Here is an 18,801-nt window from a genome sequence, read left to right as displayed (position 1 = left end):
TTTTACTACTCTAAACAATAAAATTCAAAAGTAAAAAATTAATAAACTGTGTAAATTATTATAATTTATGCGGTATAATATATTGTTACAAATGTCAAGTATTTATTTATTTATATTTATAATTCTATTTAATTAAAGCAACATTTTTATTTATATTAATTATGTCAAACTGTATGTGCAGGTTATGGAATTATTTTTATTGCATGCACAGTTAATACAAATTGTTTATTCTCGTATAGGTTTATCAAAATCGGACAGAAATATTAATAAATACAAATGATTTTATTTGAAGTTAAAACTATTAAATATTTTTTAAATTTTATGTTACAAAGTATAAATAATTTTGTAAGATTTCGTTTTTATATAGCGTCGATATAATAATTTATTTTTATAAATCAATATGAGTTTTTAAATATGGCGGCATAGAGGGCAATAACGTTTGCCTAGTGATAAGTTTGCGTAGTGATCCACCTTTACCTTATCTATCGTCGGTAACGGTAGTTTTTCTACTTTTAAAATATCAACAATCGATAATTGAAGTTCATACATTAAAAATATCGACCGTCGGTAATAGTAAGTTCCTGTTTTTAAAATATCAACTGTTGTTAATGGCAGTTTCTACTTTAATAATATCGACCGTCGGTAATAGTAGATTTCTGCATTAGATGGGTTCCTTCAGCTGAGATACTCTGAATATACAAATATATGGTAACGATGATCGAGGTTATTTGAATTTATCAAATATTTAAAAATTAATGGCTTAACAAATGTCGATTTTTGGTTATGATGAGACATCAAGACATTATAAATGACAATGATACCGAGACTGATACTGCCGAGGAAGAAGAGATCACAGAAACCGAGGAATCTTCATCAACAGGAAAAGTTACTCCTCAACAATTAACATTATCCTTTTCAAAATTGTTCTATAAAAGACTTCCGAAAAAGTGTGTTAAGTTTTCTTTTTTGAGTCTAAATAGTGTTACCTTCGTAAGTTTCGATATAATAATAGTCCTCTAAAGAGAAAAGGAAATATAATTAAAAATATTAACATGAATTTCTCTTGTTTGAAGCTTGCTGGTTTAAGTGCTGTGATCATTTCAATTTGGATGCTTGCCGATAGTAAAATGATGTCAAGATTAATTGGACAACGTATATACATAACGACGTTACTCATGATAGGAATATTCGCATCTATTTTAGCAGTTATCGGTATATCTGGTTTTTTCAAGAGAAAATCCAATTTTTTGATGATCGTAAGTTGATTTCGATGAACTAAATGAAATGATAAAAATCAATTAAATCAATTCAATCTTATAAAGAAATATTCATAGATAAATGTAATCCCTGTATTTTGCAGTACATAATATTCCACGCACTATTTCTTTTTTCAATCTTCATCTGCTCTGTTTTGAGTTTCTCTTTATTCGATAAACTTACGAGAAGTATTCACGAGGATATGTCTAACTCGATCGAAAATTATCGTTATTTGGATTGGGTTACAGAAGCTTGGGATAATACGCACAGATACGTAAGTAGTCCGACATTATTTCAATATTGAAATAAATAATAATAATAATGAACAAATAATTGATCTAATCAGTTAAAATGTTGCGGTATTCGATCTTACGAAGATTGGATAAAGCATGGTATGCTTATACCACAGAGTTGTTGTTCGACTACCGTCGACAAGGTATGATTTATCCAACAAATATATATTTATATTAATATTATTAATATTAACGAATATAACGTCGAATGTGTGACGTGTCGTTAAATTTTGTTTAAATTAATAGAAAAAAGAAAAATGTCGATAACTTTTTTAGTGTTTAAATATGTCCGCCGAAGTAGTGTACGAGTCTGGTTGTTTAAATGGCGCCGTTGATTTCCTCAAATCGTCGATTCATACGGTTTCTATGTCGGCCCTTTTCGTGTCATTAGCTCTAGTACGTAATACGTTATTTAAGATAAGAATAATAATTGTAATTTTGATGCCTTTTCTTTAGAAAAAAATCTTCTCTTTTTTAGTTCGCGAATTTGTTCTTTGCTCTTGCTGTACGAAAGAGATTCAAGATGTACCCATTGAACTAGTAACGAGTCGTTTTTACTTACATATCACATATAACCTGAATAAAGTGAATACGAGAATCTGTGATAAGAAGTGAATGACAAGTCGGCGATGAAACGTTTTTTTTCCCCTTTTTATTATCATATATAGATCATATATTTTCTGAAAACACTTAATATATTGTACTTAAGAGATAGTAATATTGTGTGTGTAAGTTATTGGACATGCTGGTAGGGTCATGACATTCCTTCCTGCCTCTGGGCAGTATATATATATATATATATTTTGAGTTACGAATTTTTTTTGTTCCTTTTATACTTTTTTTCCGTGTTCTTTGTTCTACCGCGATAATTTGTCATTTATATTGAAGGGGAAATATCTGGGCGATTTTTGGATCGGGAATAGAGAAGAAAAAATACATTTATAAAAATTATTTATATATATATATATATATAAACACATATACATACGTATTTATGGATACATGTATATATGTATAAATATATATATATATATGTATATGCATATCCATCATTCGTTCTTGCCCTCTTACGATAAAGGGACGAGAATTTGTTATTTTAGTTATTTCTCTCTTTTATTATTTATTTATTTTTCTTTTCTTTTCTTTTCTTTTTTCTTTCTTTTTACGTTTAGGATAAGTTTTTAGGGAAGAAAAAAAAAAAGAGGTAGGCAGTCTGATTAAGAAAATGGAGCACACGGCGGTAGATAGTTCCGCGAAAATCATCGTTCATTCGATAATTACGATACGAAATATTGACATCTTTCTCGCTTTGACTATGCATTTCTTAATTAGAACCTTTCCTTCGAAATTAAAAAACGCGTAAATACAACACAAAACGGCCTTTAATTTTTAAATCATCGCGAAACTCACAAACAGAGAGAGGGCTTACCGTTTATTATTATTATTATATTAAATATCATTCATTTATTTAATTATTTATTTCATTATTCTCATTTATCGCCGAGTGTTCCATGCGCGAGGTACGGCGTCGTCTGTTTTATCATTATCATTTATCATTATCATTTATCATTATCATGTATTTATTTATCTTCTCTCAATATCCATTATCATTATCGATTATTCCCTTCCATTTTAATTTAATTCTTATTATTCAGTTTTTTAATGAAGGACAGAGGGCTGGGCGCAGTTTTCAGGCAGATTCCATCCAATTACAGATATATTATATCATAGCAAACATCGTGACTATTTACAATAAATACAGTCGATTAGATTATATAAATAAAATATATATCGTATCGTTAGTTTAGGTTTACAGCAACACGTGACAGTAAACAATTAGATCAGCAGCAAAGTAGCGTTTAATCTACCTAGGGTAGTGGTCGTAGTAGCTGCAGCGTGGCTGACTTGTGCTTTCTTTTCGCTTTTTTTCTTAATATATTTATATATATTTATTATATATATATATATATCTCTTTCTCTCTTTCTCACTCTCATTCATTAACTCTCTCTCTCTCTCTCTCTCTCTCTCTCTTTTCCTTTCGTTCAATTTCCATCTTACCATTATTCCTCTTGTATCAATTTGTTTATCCTAATTTTATATTTATCTTGACCACACGATCCATTGAGACGCCACTTCGTGTCAATCGAGTATATTTTAATATTTTATACCGCATGGACCAACTTATAATCTAACCGTGTCATTCTCTTCCTCTCTCTCTCTCTCTCTTTCTCTCTCTTTCTCTCTCTCTTTCGTACATATTTATATTTCATACACATATATATATATATAAATATATATATATATATATATATATATACATATATACATATACATATACATAGACATATACATATACATATATATATATATATATACATATTATTATTATTATTATTATTATTAATATTATTATTAATATTATTATTATTAATTATTATTATTATTATTAATTATTAATTTTTCCGCAATCTACCTGATATTTACTTAAATAATTACGTGGAATTATCGTTTGTCCGATCGATCGACAATCGGTGGGTGGGGGAGTGGGGGATTGGTGGTGGGGAGGGTTGGGGAGGGGGAGGGTGTAGTGACGAACTAAATCTGCGAAACAAAATGAAACTTCACGGAAGTTAAAGACTGAATTTTCTTCGTTTTTTCTTTTTTTCCCTATATATATATATTTTTTTTTGTAATTTTTTTTTATTTTTTTATATCTTTTCTTCCTCTTCTTCTTCTTCTTCTTTCTTCTTTTTCCTTTTTGTCTTATCAAAGAGATAATATTTTACGTCGAAGTAACGCGAATCGTGTTCTCTTCATCTTATTTTTTCTTTTTTTTTTGCGTTCTCTTTCTAATCTTCACTTTCTCTCTTTCTCTTTCCCTCTCTCCCTTTCTCTCTCTCTCTCTCTCTCTCTCTCGCTCTCTCCTTAAATAGATGAGAGAACCTAATGTAAAATTTCGCGCTCGTATAAATAATTAGACGTTAGATATTACTATTTAAAATAGTCAAATAGTTTCGCGATAAGAGACTGGTTTGTGTTAGGGCAAATTTATGATAGTTATAAACGTTCGCGAATATTCTAACGACCATGCAATTCGACGATCTAAAAATGTAAAAAAGACGACTAGAGATCGATTTCGTTAATTATTATTCTTCGCGTTATTAAATTTTTTTCTCTCTCTTTCATTCTCTCTCTCTCTCTCTAAAATTTTTTATCTAATTCCTTTTTCTTCGAGATAAGAAATGAGAAATGAAAAAAACAAAAAAAAATAAAAGAAATATAAAATATACAAGGAAACGCGAGATAAGATCGATCATTTGTAACGAATCTGATTGGAGGATTTTAATTTCTTTTTTTTTTTCTTTTTGTTTCGTTCCCTGCGTACGTTCAAACGCTCGTTCGACTTCAAAAATACGTTAAAAAGCCTCCCTATGTATATTTATATTTATATATATATATATATTTATTTATTGTATATTTTTTTCCTCGTTTTATTTATACATTCAATTAATCATAGATAATTAATCATTTCTTCATGTAATTTCAGACAATTAACGTCGTTGTGCCATTATTTCTATACCCAATGACGAACTAGACGAGGGATTGGTGGATGCCCTTCGCAAAAGTTTTTCCGAATAAACGCGGATTAAGAGAAATTCACCCCCTCCCCACTCCCTCCCTGTGAAATTGGACAAATTCGTTTCTGATTAATTATCGTAAAATTGTTCCTTGGTGGGTGGGTGGGGGGGGAGGATTATACTAAGAGGACGAAAGGGAGATAAATCGAGAGAGAGAGAGAGAGAGAGAGAGAGAGAGTGACAGGGTGGGGGGATTTTTGGTAGGTGGGTGGGGTAAGGGGAATAGCAAGGGCCAATTCGGTGATGCTAACTAATTATTTTAGTAATTATACGCGGTATTTTCGAACGTATTTTTCAATCATTTACATACGTCCGACACAAGGAAAACGATCGGTACGAATGGATGGGATTAAAACGGTAAAAGGGGTGGAGGAAGGGGGAACGAATAATCGGGAAGGGGTTGTGATGAGGTGGTGGGAAAGTTGATGGTCGCATTAAATTTAGATACACACTTATTACTCAATGAAGAAACATAGTTTGACGTTCGTGTTATTCATATCCAGCAAGCACAAATATGCAATATTGTATACGTATTTTTTATAATTTTTTTTTTTTGTTCGTTTTTTTCTTTTTCCCTTTTTGCCCTTTCCTCTTTTCATTTTTTCTTTTTTTTTTTTTTCATCTTGTTCATTTTTTTCACCGATAATGAGTTATTTCTTCTTCTTCTTGTTTTTCTTCTTCTTCTTCTTCTACTTCTTCTTCTTCAGTTTGTTCTCCTGCTGCTGCTACTACATCTTCTTTCTTTTTTCGTTCTCTCTCATTATTATTAACGTTTTTTTTTTAATTATCTTTTAATTAAATATTTCACTTAAACAGAGAGAGAGTGCGCGTGTGTCATCGGTTCGCTCGTTTGCGCGCCCGCCCGAAGTTTCCTTCTTTACCCCGCCTAAAATATATATTTATACATATACATATACATATACATGTATATATATTATATATATTGTGCGAACGAGATTAACAAACAAATAGCGTAAACCGCCCGTAGTAGATGAATCCCGGATTTACACGTTTTTCTATCATCGATCGTCGCGTTATAGTTCGTTAAATCCTGCTAAATGGCAGTAGTATGAGAATTTTATTTCTTCTTTCTTTTTTTTTCTCTCTTTTCTTCTCTTTTTTTTTATATTATTATATTATATTATATTATATTATATTTTATTTTATTTTATTTTATTTTGTTCCTTTTTTCTAGGTTTCGTTTTCACGGAAGTTGGACGCTAAAGTGCTAGGATACAACACATTCAGTTTTAAAAATATGTTTAAGCCTAATAATAATACAATGTTTTTCATTCACTCTAATATTCTCTCTCTCTCTCTCTCTCTCTCTCAATCATACTCTCTCTTTTTCTCTCTTTTTTTCTTATCGTTCAACACACTGCACCAAATTCTCCTTTTCTCTTTTTATTTATTTTTATTTTCTTTTCTCTTTTAATATTTCGCATCGTAGAAGAAAGCACCACTTTATAATACAAATTCGTTCGTCTCTCTCTCTCTCTCTCTTTCTCTCTCTTCTTGCCGATACATTTTAAGGCTTCAAAGTAGAACTCGAGCTTATTCGTCGATCAATCGTACACGTCGCGATTCCTTCTTCTTCCTCTTCTTCTTTTTCTTCTTCCCAACCATGGAACGACTTTTGTGTTCCCACGTAAATTATTACACCCGAAAGAACAAAAAAAATTAGATAAAATAATGATAATAAATAAAAGCAAAAAGGAAAGAAGAAAAAAAAAGAATAGAAAAAGAAAAAAAGAAAAGAAAGGAAAGATAAAACTATACAGTGTCATGTTAAAAAAGATGATAATAACGCGCGAGTTTCTCCTCATTACGAATTTTCCGAGGCCATTCATTGTTGAGATATGTGTGCACATACGGTTAGCATCCACTTGCAATCCACGTTTTATCGTTTTTTTTTTTATTTTATTTTCATTTTTTTTTTTGCTTCCCCCTTTAAATTCACTTTCCTTTAAATTCCCCTTTCTACTCTTTCATCTTCTTCTTCTTCTATCTAAGTACGATGACAACGACGAAGTATTGCTCGCATACGAATGGGCAAGTAGTATGGGTGGGTACACACAGTTTTCACATTGTACGGCAAGGATCGCATTTTTTCTTTCTTTTTTTCTTTCTTTCTTTCTTTCTCTCTCTCTCTTTCACACATGCATATTCGTTATAACAAGCTTGCTCTCTCTTTCTTTCTCTCTCTTTCTCTCTTTCGTTCTTACTCTAATGAAAAAATTTATACGTCAATGTAAAGCTATATATTGACTAGTTTCTCTCACTCGACTCGCCTCAACGACGAATGGCCCGCCCTCTTGCATTTTATTTTTTTTTTTCTTATTTCTTTTTTTTACTTCCGCATATGATTTCTTTCTCGTTTTCCCCCGTTGTTTATTGTTTTTCTTTTTTCTCTCTTTAATATATCTTCTTCCGCTTCCATTTCCGCGTCGACTCTCTAACACGATTAATTATTAATTTATACATACATACGCGCGCACACGTACACTCGTACACACACAAACACACGCACACACCCACGCACACCACCACACACGCATGGGTTTTCACTAATTTGAAGAAAACTATGGTGTTCGTGTCCCCTTTTACGTTTCTCCATTACACGTACATTATTTTCTTTCTTTTTTTTTCTTTATTACGTTTTACACACTGCGCCCACGTTCATTTTTGTTTGTTTGTTTGTTTGTTTGTTTGTTAATATACTGACTTACTTGTTTCGTCCTTTTTTGAGATACCCTATATATCCGAATTAAAATCATTCTTTTCTCATCGTATATATTATCTTTCTTTCTCTTTCTCTTACATTTAATCTCTTTTTCATATTTCATTCTCGTAATATTAATGTCCAGTAAATTTCCATACACACCGGATGTACAAATGTCACGAATCTCAATTAGAAAAAAAAAAAAGAGATTCTTCATCTTCATATTCATCTTCATCTTCATATTCATCTTCATCTTAAACATTTTCATCTTCATCTTCATGGAAAGCTCTTGCACCGATTAATTATAAGGCTTTCGCGCGTCTGCCAAATCACGGGTCGGTCGCGTATTCTTATCAGCGGGCAAAAGATTATTATTAATTCGTAATCCACGCCACGCATATATGTGCTTTAGTTATTTATTTTTTCTCTTTCTCTCTCTCTCTTTTTCTCTTTTTATTTTTTTTTTGTTTATTTTTTTGTTTTAATGCTTACACACTACACCCTATCGCGGTAGATCATATAACGTTAGTGTTTTTGGCATCTTTGAAATACACAAATAGACTTTGGTATAAAACTTTTTTGATAGTGTTCAGTACGTTATTTTTTTTTTTTCATCATCATCATCTTCTTCTCCTTCTTTTTCTTCTTCTTCTTCTTCATTCTTTTTTCTTTCTTCTCTTTCTCTCGTTCCCTTTCATTCTTTATACGAAGTGTGTATAATAAGAGAAAATTGCGAATAATTAATATGTCACAGTAATTTTCTCAGTTTATTTAGTAACTCTCTTTTTATAATTTATTTTCTTCATTCTTAATTTATCTTTCTCTCTCATTCTCTCTCATTCTCACTCTCTCTCACTCTCTCTCTCTCTCTCTCTCTCTCTCTCTCTCTCTTTTATTATTTTCTCACTTTGCCTTAGTTTCGATAAGTCGTGTGAACGTTTTTGTTTGACAAAAGAGAAACAAAAAGTAAGAGAGAGAGAGTGAGAGAAAGAAAGAGAGAGAGAGAGAGGGAGAGAGAGAGACTCGTATATTAGCGATCGATCTTATTGGACAATATAATAAACCCATTTAAAAAGAAGGGCAGTGAAAGGAGAGCCATAGCCATTGAATTTTCTTAATGTCGAATCATAAACGCGATCTAGCAAAATTTGTCCAACCACCAAAGCTTGCAGGACGGCGCACCTCTCCTTCTGCGTCGTTTCTTGCTAGAAGTGTCGACGGTTTTTTTGACAAATCTAATGTTGTAAGGATCCTCGGCCAATTCCGGATAAATTTGGGCATCGTGTATGTATTCGCCCTCGTAATTGGTGGCAGCACCAACTTTCAATATCTCGTCCTGTTCAGCTACCATCCATTCGTTCGTTGTCGGTGTGTTAGCTTTTAAAGCTTCGCGTTCTCTGTGCCAAGCTTTGCGAATTGCGGTAGCTTTAGCGTGATGAAGTAATCGTTGTTTTTCCTTTTCTGCGGTGGTACCGTATCGCAAATTGACGACGTAACTGGTGCCGTGTATTTTGACGTCTATCAGGGAACTGCTGCCACTGCCATTTTCGTTCTCGTGAAAGGTCGTATTTACTTGTCCGCCTAAACGTTTCAATTGGCCGCGATCCTCGCTGGCACGCCAGGTTTCTTCTTTGACGAAATAAAATGCGTCCTGTTGGGCACTGTGAACGACGAACGTGAACGATAAGAAATACGAACGATTGAATACTGACGTAAATACGTCCCCGTAAATTGCGTTGGCCGTTGGAACACTCGAAACTACGGCCTGTCCGTCAGCTGTTCTCGAGACGAGGATTCCTTTACCGAACGGTGGATCTGATGCAGCACCCAAACGACTCGGGAACAATTCGTTGGTGTCCTTTTTAAGTGCTGACCTGGGTGGTGCCGAAAGGCTCGTTGCATCACCGGAATGTCTTTGAGCAATGTGAGCTAAAAAGCCAGATTGGACACCGAGATTTCTCGTTCTTTTCTTCTTGCCAAATATCGAGGTACCTGGACCGAGAGCAGGTGGCACCAAACTACCGGGAAGCTCGTCGGGGAATAATTGGGGTGCTAAACTCTTTAGATCGTATCCCAGATGTGTGAACCATGATATGTGATCTAAACAAACAAGATGATGATCAAACGAGATATTATATTATTTATACGTTCGAGTACTTTGTCGAGTTATCTCAACAAATTTTTTCTTTTTTTTTCTTTTTAATAAGTTTTACCACCTCCCCACCCCTTTCCACTAATTTTTATTATTTTATTTTATTTTATTTTATCGCACATACTTAAAACTCAATAAGATAACAAGTACATCCACAATTTATTAAGAAAAAAGAAAAGAAATTGTTCGTAACGATCTTATATTACTATAAGATTGATTTTATATTTTATTTACCTGTGGGTTGATTTGGTCTATCTGTATGCCTGATATCGATCGGATCGTTTCCGTTAAATCTGTAAAGATGTAAATGCGTTGGCGTGTCTATCCTGTCTACGACATTTTCCCAAAGTGGAGACATCCATTGACCTATCAGAGGATCATAAACCTTTCCATTTGGCATGTGAACCAATGACGTTACCTATCAAAAACGTATTATCATATCAATATTTTCTATTTAATTTATACAAAACAAATGTGTATATATATATATATATGTAGGATTCGTGAAAAAAATTGGGCCGTTGGACTGACTGGACCGGGACTCGAACCCGGATCTTCCGCTTTCTGGGCGACTGCTCTTTAATCATTAAGCTATCCAGGGCCCACCGTCCAATCTTCTCACGAATGCCTATTTAAGTTTGGCTTGGAAGCGCTCGCATCCCACATATATATGCACTTAATATAAAAAAATAAAATCGCAAATTTATATTTGTATAAATATAATTCTAACCTGATCCAACAAACCGCCACAAAAGTCAACGGGTAAGTATAAATAAGGATTGGAATCGTATACAATGTGTCCGTATGGGGATCTCATGATCTCTCTTATACCTTCGCCATACTGATTGAAAATCATTATAGGCGTGCCACATTGATCAGTAGCGATGTAATATTTATGTCGATAAACTTGTGCATAAATAAGATGGCCTCTGTCGTCGTAAACCAATGACATTAATTTTCCATCACGCGGACTGTATATCTGGCTAACTTCGTGTGGACGTTTTTGATTATTATAAAAGAATTGCGTAACGTTTCCATAATTATCCTTTCTCGTTGCCAAACGATCAAGATGGTCGTAATAATAGCGAACGTCGAATCGACCACGTTTAGTAGCACGAACTAATAAACCCTTAGCATTATAATTGAATCTTTCTTCTCTGGCATTTTGTACGACAAGACCTCGATTGTCATATTTGTATAGACCTTCGCCGAATTTAATGATTCTATCCATGGTATTGTATTCCATGGGTATAGTATTACCACGATATCTGAGCGATAACATATTTCCATTTCCATCGTATTTGAAACCCCATGGTTCTTGTGCTTCTACACCGGTCAATTGTCCATCGCAATCCCACGTATAATTTTTGACGTTGGTGTACGTGTTAACGGCAACGTTACGAGTATAAGTTCTCGTCTGATTAATACGTCCACGAGAATCATGAGTAAATTCCATTCTGAACACTTCCAAACTGTGAATAGTTACGGTCACTTGAGTTTCGTGGAATCTGTCGTCGGTGATTCGTGAAAAAAGTGCTGTCCCATCGAACACCGTGGTCTCGTTTATTTGCGGTTTCGTTATTTTAAATTGTCCTATTTGTTCCAACAAGCCGGTTCTAGAATTGTAAGCCATGGTATGAGATGGTAAAGTTTGACCACCTATTCTACCTTGTACAGCGATCAATCTGAAATTGGAATCATAGTCGAAAGTAAATTTGGCATTGCTCAGTCCAGTTTTAGCCCCGAAATCTATGCGTTCTTCGACAAGGAGACCAGCACTGTATTGATAATCCCATCTATATTCAACGTCTCTTTCGGAATGTATGACTTCAGATGGTAAACCACTTTCGGTGTATCTTATCTCACTTTTGCCATCACCGTGAACAACTTCGGCCAATTGTCCGGACGTATGATACCTGTAGACGATACGTGCACCATCCCCAGGAAATACAGTTTGTAGAAGATTACCGTCATGACTGTAATGTTGAAGATACGCTCTTGTACTTCCTGGTGGTGTATATGTTACACGAAGAAAACCTAAAGAGGCTTGACAAGAGAAAGAATGTTTCGTTCCAGATGGAAGAATAATGTGCCTTAAACCACCGTCATCGTCGTACTCCAAAGAAAAATGTCTGTCGCTTGGCAAAGTGATTTTGGAAAGCATGTTGAAGTCGTTATAGGTGTATCGTTTGGTACCATCTTGACTATTGGTAACTTCTGCCAATTGACCGTGCCGATCGTAACCATAAGATTCGTCCGAAGCACCCCACTTCCAACTTTCTATACGATTAAATCTATCGTAAGTGATACTAAGGTTGTGTCCTTGTTCGTGCGGTTGCCAAAGTAATGGTAATCCGGCAGGATCAAAGGTCACCGTTAATAGCGGTGTTCTCGTTTTGTCGTAGAAAGTTTCCCGTCTAAATGCTTGTTCAAATTCAACAGCTATTACTCTAGTATCGTTTACCCAAATTTCTCTGTTAAGTGTCTGTTGGAAGTGGCTTACGTCCCCGACAAGATTATAAGTGGTGGTCATTGTATTTGTTAGTTCACCGAGAGACATCACTTGATAACTCCACATCGGTAACATCTCTGCTTCTACTGGTAGGGAAACTTCGAGTAGAGGATTTTTTGTTGTTGCCGCGCTTAATACTCTTCCACCACTAGGAAGACACAATGCCAAACTGCTGTTCGTAAATGCAGTTGCTTTCATAATTTTCGTACCTGCAACAATCATTTCATTGATACCATATAACATAATAGCAATTAGAAAAAATGAAAACAAAAAATAGACAAAATTAATATAATTATACATGATTTATAATGTTCAAATGATTTACCGTCGGTGATAGTAAGCATTTTAGATCTCTCATTCTTCATTTCAAATTCAACAAATCTTTGTTTGTCCCCCTTTGACAATGCTTGAAGAGGAGCTGATACTTGTACAGAAAGACCTTCGTCGTTAGAAAGATCAGAAGATAATTTCAATTTTTCTCCAGTTGGTAAAATGACATCTGTAACTCTTCCCAAACTGTCGTAATTGTAAATATAAGTTTCGTCTCCCTATAAGAGAAAAGTTTTAATTAGGTTTGTTCAACTCGAAAAAAGAAAATGTATTGTTATACTTTGTGGAATAAAAAAAACACTATAAATATATATATATATATGTAATTACCCCTGAGCGACTCGTTAGTAGACCAGTAGAACCATCATATCCTAATGCAATTTCTGCTCTGCCTCTTTCGGATAATTTTTCAAGAAAACCAACGGCAGAAATTTTCAATTCAGATTTATGATCTTGAGTATTTTCAATTGTACTAACCACGCTACTGTAATCCCGTAGAAATTGTATTTTGTTTCCTGCACTGTCAGTGACAGTTGATAATTTGCCAAAACTAGTATTTTTACTGTATAGGAACGAATACCGAGTTTTTCCGGATGTTAGATCCTTCGTAGATATGTGTTGACCGTAACGATTGAACACATAAACTTCGTTAGACGGAGGAAAAGGAATAAGGAACTCGCCGCTTTCGTCATGATTTGGAAGATATGGTTGTAAAGCAAGAATATGTAAGCTTCCTTGATCGGCAACGTGAACGACACCATCGGGAGACACAGCTAAGGCTGATATGGCACTGAACTTTGCATTAGATGACAAAAGTGTCTCCGTACTACTGGTATCATCTGTACAGGTACACGAGTCCAAATCTTTCGTACTGGGTGTCGTATTATTACATTCGCATTGACCACGTAATCGTTCCTGTTGTTGTCCAGCAAAATGAGACATTTTCCCGGATGAATCTACTATCCTAATAGAATTAACTCGATGAGAGTCGCTGTCAGCTATGTAAAGTTCACCGGTTGGGCTAAAACCAACGGCTAAAACTGAACCCAAAACGTCATCCGATTTCTTTAGATTCGTTGCTAAGGTTGAATTTAATTTGGTGAGTTCGCTGGTATTGACATTGTTATTGGCATTGCTGGTACAATGAAGAGGTGTACCAGCAACTACGCGTACTTTTAGATCGCTGGTTAGTTTCAGTACAAGCCTGTCGTCGATGAAATGCAGTGATCCGTCAAGAGGACTTAGCGTCAATCCTGTCGGCCATTGGAGTTGAGCTTGATGCGCAGGTATAGCACCTACGCACGGTGCTGGTGACCAATGATTGTGATGACCATGATGTCCAACCAGTGTGTGTATAATACCATGTGGATCGACAGCACGTATGTTTGTGCCATCGGCTATATACATGGTTTTATCGGCAGCAATGGCGATACCTGTTTAATAAGCAATTACAATCTAATAGGATAATGTAAACCCATAACGATAGAACCTACAGAAATGATTTATGCTGTATATAACATAAATAACAAACATGACACAATCATTTTCCCAATAATATCATATCGATTAATACTCTAAATAATCAGTAATTATCATTGTTTACCTTTAGGGTGAGCCAATTTGGCTCGTTTAGCTGGACCCTCGTCACCGCAATGACCCTCGTCACCTGGAATACATCTTTCACCGCTACCAACAACTGCTTCTACGTTGATACTAGGATCGTTAACTTGTTCCAACGAAAGTGCTTTTAATATCTGATGTTTTTCAGGGTCACTGATATATAGATGTCCGTCGGCAGGGGAGACACATAGATAGTACTGATAGGCTACTTGAGTTGCACTATGTAAAATCGTTAAGATATTATATATATATATATACAATGTATTGGAAATTATATGTGTTAGATATTTTAACGTTATTAAATTACCTCAAAATTAATACGGTATAAACGTTTCCTTCGGGTGTAATTCTACGAACGAGATTAAAGTCACCGACGTAGATGCTACCATCTGGGCCACTGGTAAGAGCTACCGGTGTCAAAAGTCTAGCATCTTTTGCCAAACCATCGCAATTGTTACAGACCAAACTTCTTTGAAGACCAGTACCCATTACCACTTTGACAGTACGCGGATATTGTTTGAAGTGTAACGTTGATCCATCTCCTTTTTGAAGGATTCCTTCGTGGAAGTTGTAATGATGATGGATGTCAAGTCCCCAACCACCGATATCGGAAATGTCTACATCAAATCCTTGCAAAATTGCAGTTTGAGTTTCCCATATGACGGAGAGGCAAGTAGAATGTTGATAACCGATTGAAATTCTTGCTTGCGCAACTCCATATACTTTTTGTTTATAGACATTTCTCTTGTTCCAAGCGAAAATGTGAGTCAAATTGGGGTCGGCCTCGTACGTTTTTGTATGAAGCGAACCCTCGATCTCAACGTGCACGTGTACGTGCGTTAATGATTTTGGAATAAATGGTCCAGTCAATTGCATTCTAACGGTGGAAAGGTATCCAGCAGCTTGACTACTTTGATACATCAAATGAAGATTAGATCCAGGTATTGCGATACTTTCTTGAACGATCTGTCGTAAAAATTGAAGATTGGTTCATTAATTAACAAAAAGAACCAACACACATATCTACTATGTTGTTTTTTTAATAATGATAATCACAATAATAATAATAATAATAATAATAATAATAATTGGTTTTACTTAACGAGGACATTACTTGAAGTGAACTAATTACATTATATTAAATAAGGCTTACTTGGCTCTCAGCGAATACCAGACTTTTCCCTGGCAAACCACCCACTTTTTCTGGCATCCATGTGCTAACGATGATTGGACGCAGAGTCTCGTGATCGTGTTCCAAGCATGGTCCGTGCTCGCTAAAGAGCCCCATGGAAATCCCTGGGAAGCCTATTATATTGTAAGCCATAAATGAAAAGAAACTAAAACGTAGAACACTTAAGGACGGAACAAAGACAGCACATGTGTGTGTGTGTGTACAACGAAGAAATAAGTTAATGATTTAACATTATCATATTTATTGGGGTTATCTTTTAAAAATTCTTACCGCGATAAAAATTGATTGGAGACGATAATAATAATAAAAAAAATAATAATAATAATAATAATTAAAATTAACAAAGGACAAATAAATTCCACGATAGAAATGAAACAAAAAGAAGAACCTAATTGCATTGTCGCAATGTATAGTTAGATATTTACCAACTGCTGGACTAGGTGGCTGATTAGATTTATACGGTTCTCCTTCGTTGCTAAGGGTCATCACGACGGGTGGTAAAGCAACTATCTGATTCCAGGGCACGAACACAGTTCTCGTAAGAGGTTTGAATGGGCTACGTTGAAATTGCAATGTCACGGCTCCTCCGCCATTAACCAAAACGTCGAACCTGATCGAAATATGCAAATACCTTTTCAATCCGAACGACTATAACGTATATTATGGTTTGACGATCGATCTCAATAGAATCTATGTTATACAATCGTTCATAAATATTTAACAAAGTTATTAAAATTTGAATTTGCGAATGGAATTGTGCGGTAGAAAGGATCAGCCCCGCTTTACAATCGATTCGATTTATTTGTTTTATTACCAATAATAATACACAATACTTTTACAACCCTTAATCATTCCGTTCGTTAATATTTCGATTTGATTATTGATACGAGAGATTCTATATAATAATAATATTATTTATCCGATAGAATTGTAATGTTTATCGAAACGAAATGTAACAAAGAGAGAGAGAGAGAGAGAGAGAGAGAGAGAGATCACGTGTCAAGTAAGATTGTCACTATTTCAATATAGTGTTAAAATATTAAGATATTATGTCAATGAGTTTGTTGGACACCGGTTTGGTAATGTTTCCTATCCACAATTTGATACATTACAGGAAAATGCAGAGAGTAATCGGAGGTTGGAGGAGGAGGAGGAGTGGGGAGGGGGAGGGAAACGGAGGTCGGGCTAATCAGATAGATTTGCACGGAGTAATTAGCAAGCTTCGACATCATTAGCAGAGGCTTTGATGTGGTCTACCATCCCAACTCCTCCAGCTCCGTATTTCAGGATTATCCTCACTAGGATTACTATATACCTGTCTGATATAGGTGTTCCATGTCTCCCTCCCTTCATTACAATGCAAGGCTGATCCTATTACGAAGGACGTTCAAAACCCTCGCCATACATGTTGCGTCCGTCATATGTAAATGCTAATATTAAGTATACCTTTGATGTGTATATGTATATATATATACTACGTTAATTAGTGAACAGATTTGACCGTTTCCGGTAAAAAATTTGATGTAAAAAGACTTAAAAAGCGAGATGAAGAGAGAGAGAGAGAGAGAGAGACAGAGAGGGGAAATCAGGCTTTTTAAATGTAACGTTTGCGACCTGATTTTTGGTCGCAATAAACCGAGAGGTTAATGATACTTTTAAATTAGAAAGAAAAGTAAATTAGAAAATGTAGAAAAAAAAAAAGAAAAAAAAAACTAGACTAATTCGAGGAACGAATTAATTTTATCTCTCCTCTATTTACGATTATATATATTTCTTTTTTTTTTTTTCTTTTTTACTTAATCAGGATACGTTTACCATCGTATACTTTTGAAACGAATATTGATCTATCTGTTATCTTACACAGACAGAAATATTTAATTATCATAGTAAAAATAAGAAGAAAAATAATAGGAAGATAATTAAAAATGTCCTTACCATCCATCAGCTCTAGTCAAGGTGAATCCAAATCGTGAGTCCCTGTCAACGGAGACTCTGATGCCTACTATTCCAAGTCCTTGTTCGGTTACAACTTGTCCTCTCATCACCGCAACACGACTGTTACAAATCAAAGATATATCCAGGTCCTCGAAAGTAGGACCACGTTCGTCTAAACGTTCAAATTCGCGGAATACTGATTCCATTTTCTTTTTTTTCTTTTTTTTTCAGAACAATTATCCCGGTTATCCCCAATTATTTTACGCAAAATGTTATAAAGGAAAAAATATGCTAATCAATCCGATTCGTTAGAAGACAAAACAATGAAAAAAGACACAGATGACAAGCGTTTTAATATTTAATACGCGTTAAGATTAATCAGAATTACTTAAACACCGATGCAAAGAGATTTTTGGATCTTTTTTCGGTTAGAAAAAAAGCAAATAAAAATAGATCGATTCAACGCGTGTTACGTAAAAATCAGATTCCGCGAAATAGAACGTTTAGACGCGAGTCAATATTCTCACTTCGCTGCCAATGCGATCCGCAACCCCATTTTACGTGCGGCATTCGTGCGGCGTACGTGCGGCCGTCGTTCGTTTAACGAATCAAGCAAAACAAGATAGAGAGAGAGATATATATACGGCAAAAAAATAGAAGGGGGAAGACCGGCGAGCAATAAAGGGGGAAATAGGGGGCGGGGGGGGGAGCTCAGAGAAAAAGAGAAACAAAAGAAAAAAAAAAAGAAAGGGCAAGGGGGGTTCTCTTTGGAATGCGAAGGAGCACGATGCAGTCTGATGATGCACTGCCGATTCCGATCGAGAAGCGATAATATTAATAATAATAATAATAATAATAATAATCATGATAATAATAATAATAGTAATAATACTAACAACAATACATGTGTTTCAATCAATTTTACAGAGAGAGAGAGAGAGAAAAAAAAAAGAAAAAATAGAAAACTATAGTTCCGTGATTGCAAAAGGGTGCTTGGAGAATTTTGAGGCTGGTTGTGTTACGAGTCGAGGGGGTCTGCACTAGAAACGGGATGCACGTTAACGTTCTCTCCTCTCGCGAAAAATTAGGTCGACGACGAGACGACGGCGGCGAAGTGGGAACGACCATTTTTCTTAGTGTTTTTTTTTT

The 18,801-nt window shown here is 34.9% G+C and overlaps 2 protein-coding genes across 11 annotated transcripts in view; one reads left to right on the top strand and one right to left on the bottom strand.

Annotated features, from left to right (window-relative positions):
- Positions 1 to 350: 350 nt before the first annotated feature.
- LOC122517138 (CD63 antigen-like) lies at positions 351 to 2,212 on the top strand. The gene is made up of 6 exons (XM_043635522.1): positions 351 to 990; positions 1,074 to 1,262; positions 1,361 to 1,531; positions 1,604 to 1,693; positions 1,827 to 1,946; positions 2,029 to 2,212. The coding sequence occupies exons 1-6, from the start codon at positions 784 to 786 to the stop codon at positions 2,089 to 2,091; spliced, it is 840 nt and encodes a 279-aa protein (XP_043491457.1). The 5' UTR covers positions 351 to 783; the 3' UTR covers positions 2,092 to 2,212.
- A 5,186-nt stretch (positions 2,213 to 7,398) lies between these two features.
- LOC122516645 (teneurin-a) overlaps positions 7,399 to 18,801 on the bottom strand; it is a 545,517-nt gene continuing 534,114 nt past the window's right edge. For 9 of the 10 annotated variants that reach the window (XM_043634626.1, XM_043634627.1, XM_043634621.1 and 6 more), the window contains 10 exons: positions 17,653 to 17,772; positions 16,143 to 16,327; positions 15,679 to 15,830; positions 14,833 to 15,491; positions 14,509 to 14,744; positions 13,236 to 14,338; positions 12,901 to 13,123; positions 10,794 to 12,784; positions 10,298 to 10,481; positions 7,399 to 10,011 (listed from right to left, as the gene is read on the bottom strand). In XM_043634626.1, the coding sequence (XP_043490561.1) occupies positions 9,050 to 10,011; positions 10,298 to 10,481; positions 10,794 to 12,784; positions 12,901 to 13,123; positions 13,236 to 14,338; positions 14,509 to 14,744; positions 14,833 to 15,491; positions 15,679 to 15,830; positions 16,143 to 16,327; positions 17,653 to 17,772 (5,815 nt within the window). In that variant the 3' untranslated portion in view covers positions 7,399 to 9,049. The remainder of the gene's footprint in view (positions 10,012 to 10,297; positions 10,482 to 10,793; positions 12,785 to 12,900; positions 13,124 to 13,235; positions 14,339 to 14,508; positions 14,745 to 14,832; positions 15,492 to 15,678; positions 15,831 to 16,142; positions 16,328 to 17,652; positions 17,773 to 18,801) is intronic. The other variant, XM_043634623.1, reaches the window with a different exon arrangement.

This window comes from Polistes fuscatus, unplaced genomic scaffold (assembly GCF_010416935.1).
Source record: "Polistes fuscatus isolate 324 unplaced genomic scaffold, CU_Pfus_HIC Scaffold2, whole genome shotgun sequence".
Classification (NCBI taxonomy): domain Eukaryota; kingdom Metazoa; phylum Arthropoda; class Insecta; order Hymenoptera; family Vespidae; genus Polistes; species Polistes fuscatus.
This window is presented reverse-complemented; position numbering and strand designations above follow the sequence as displayed.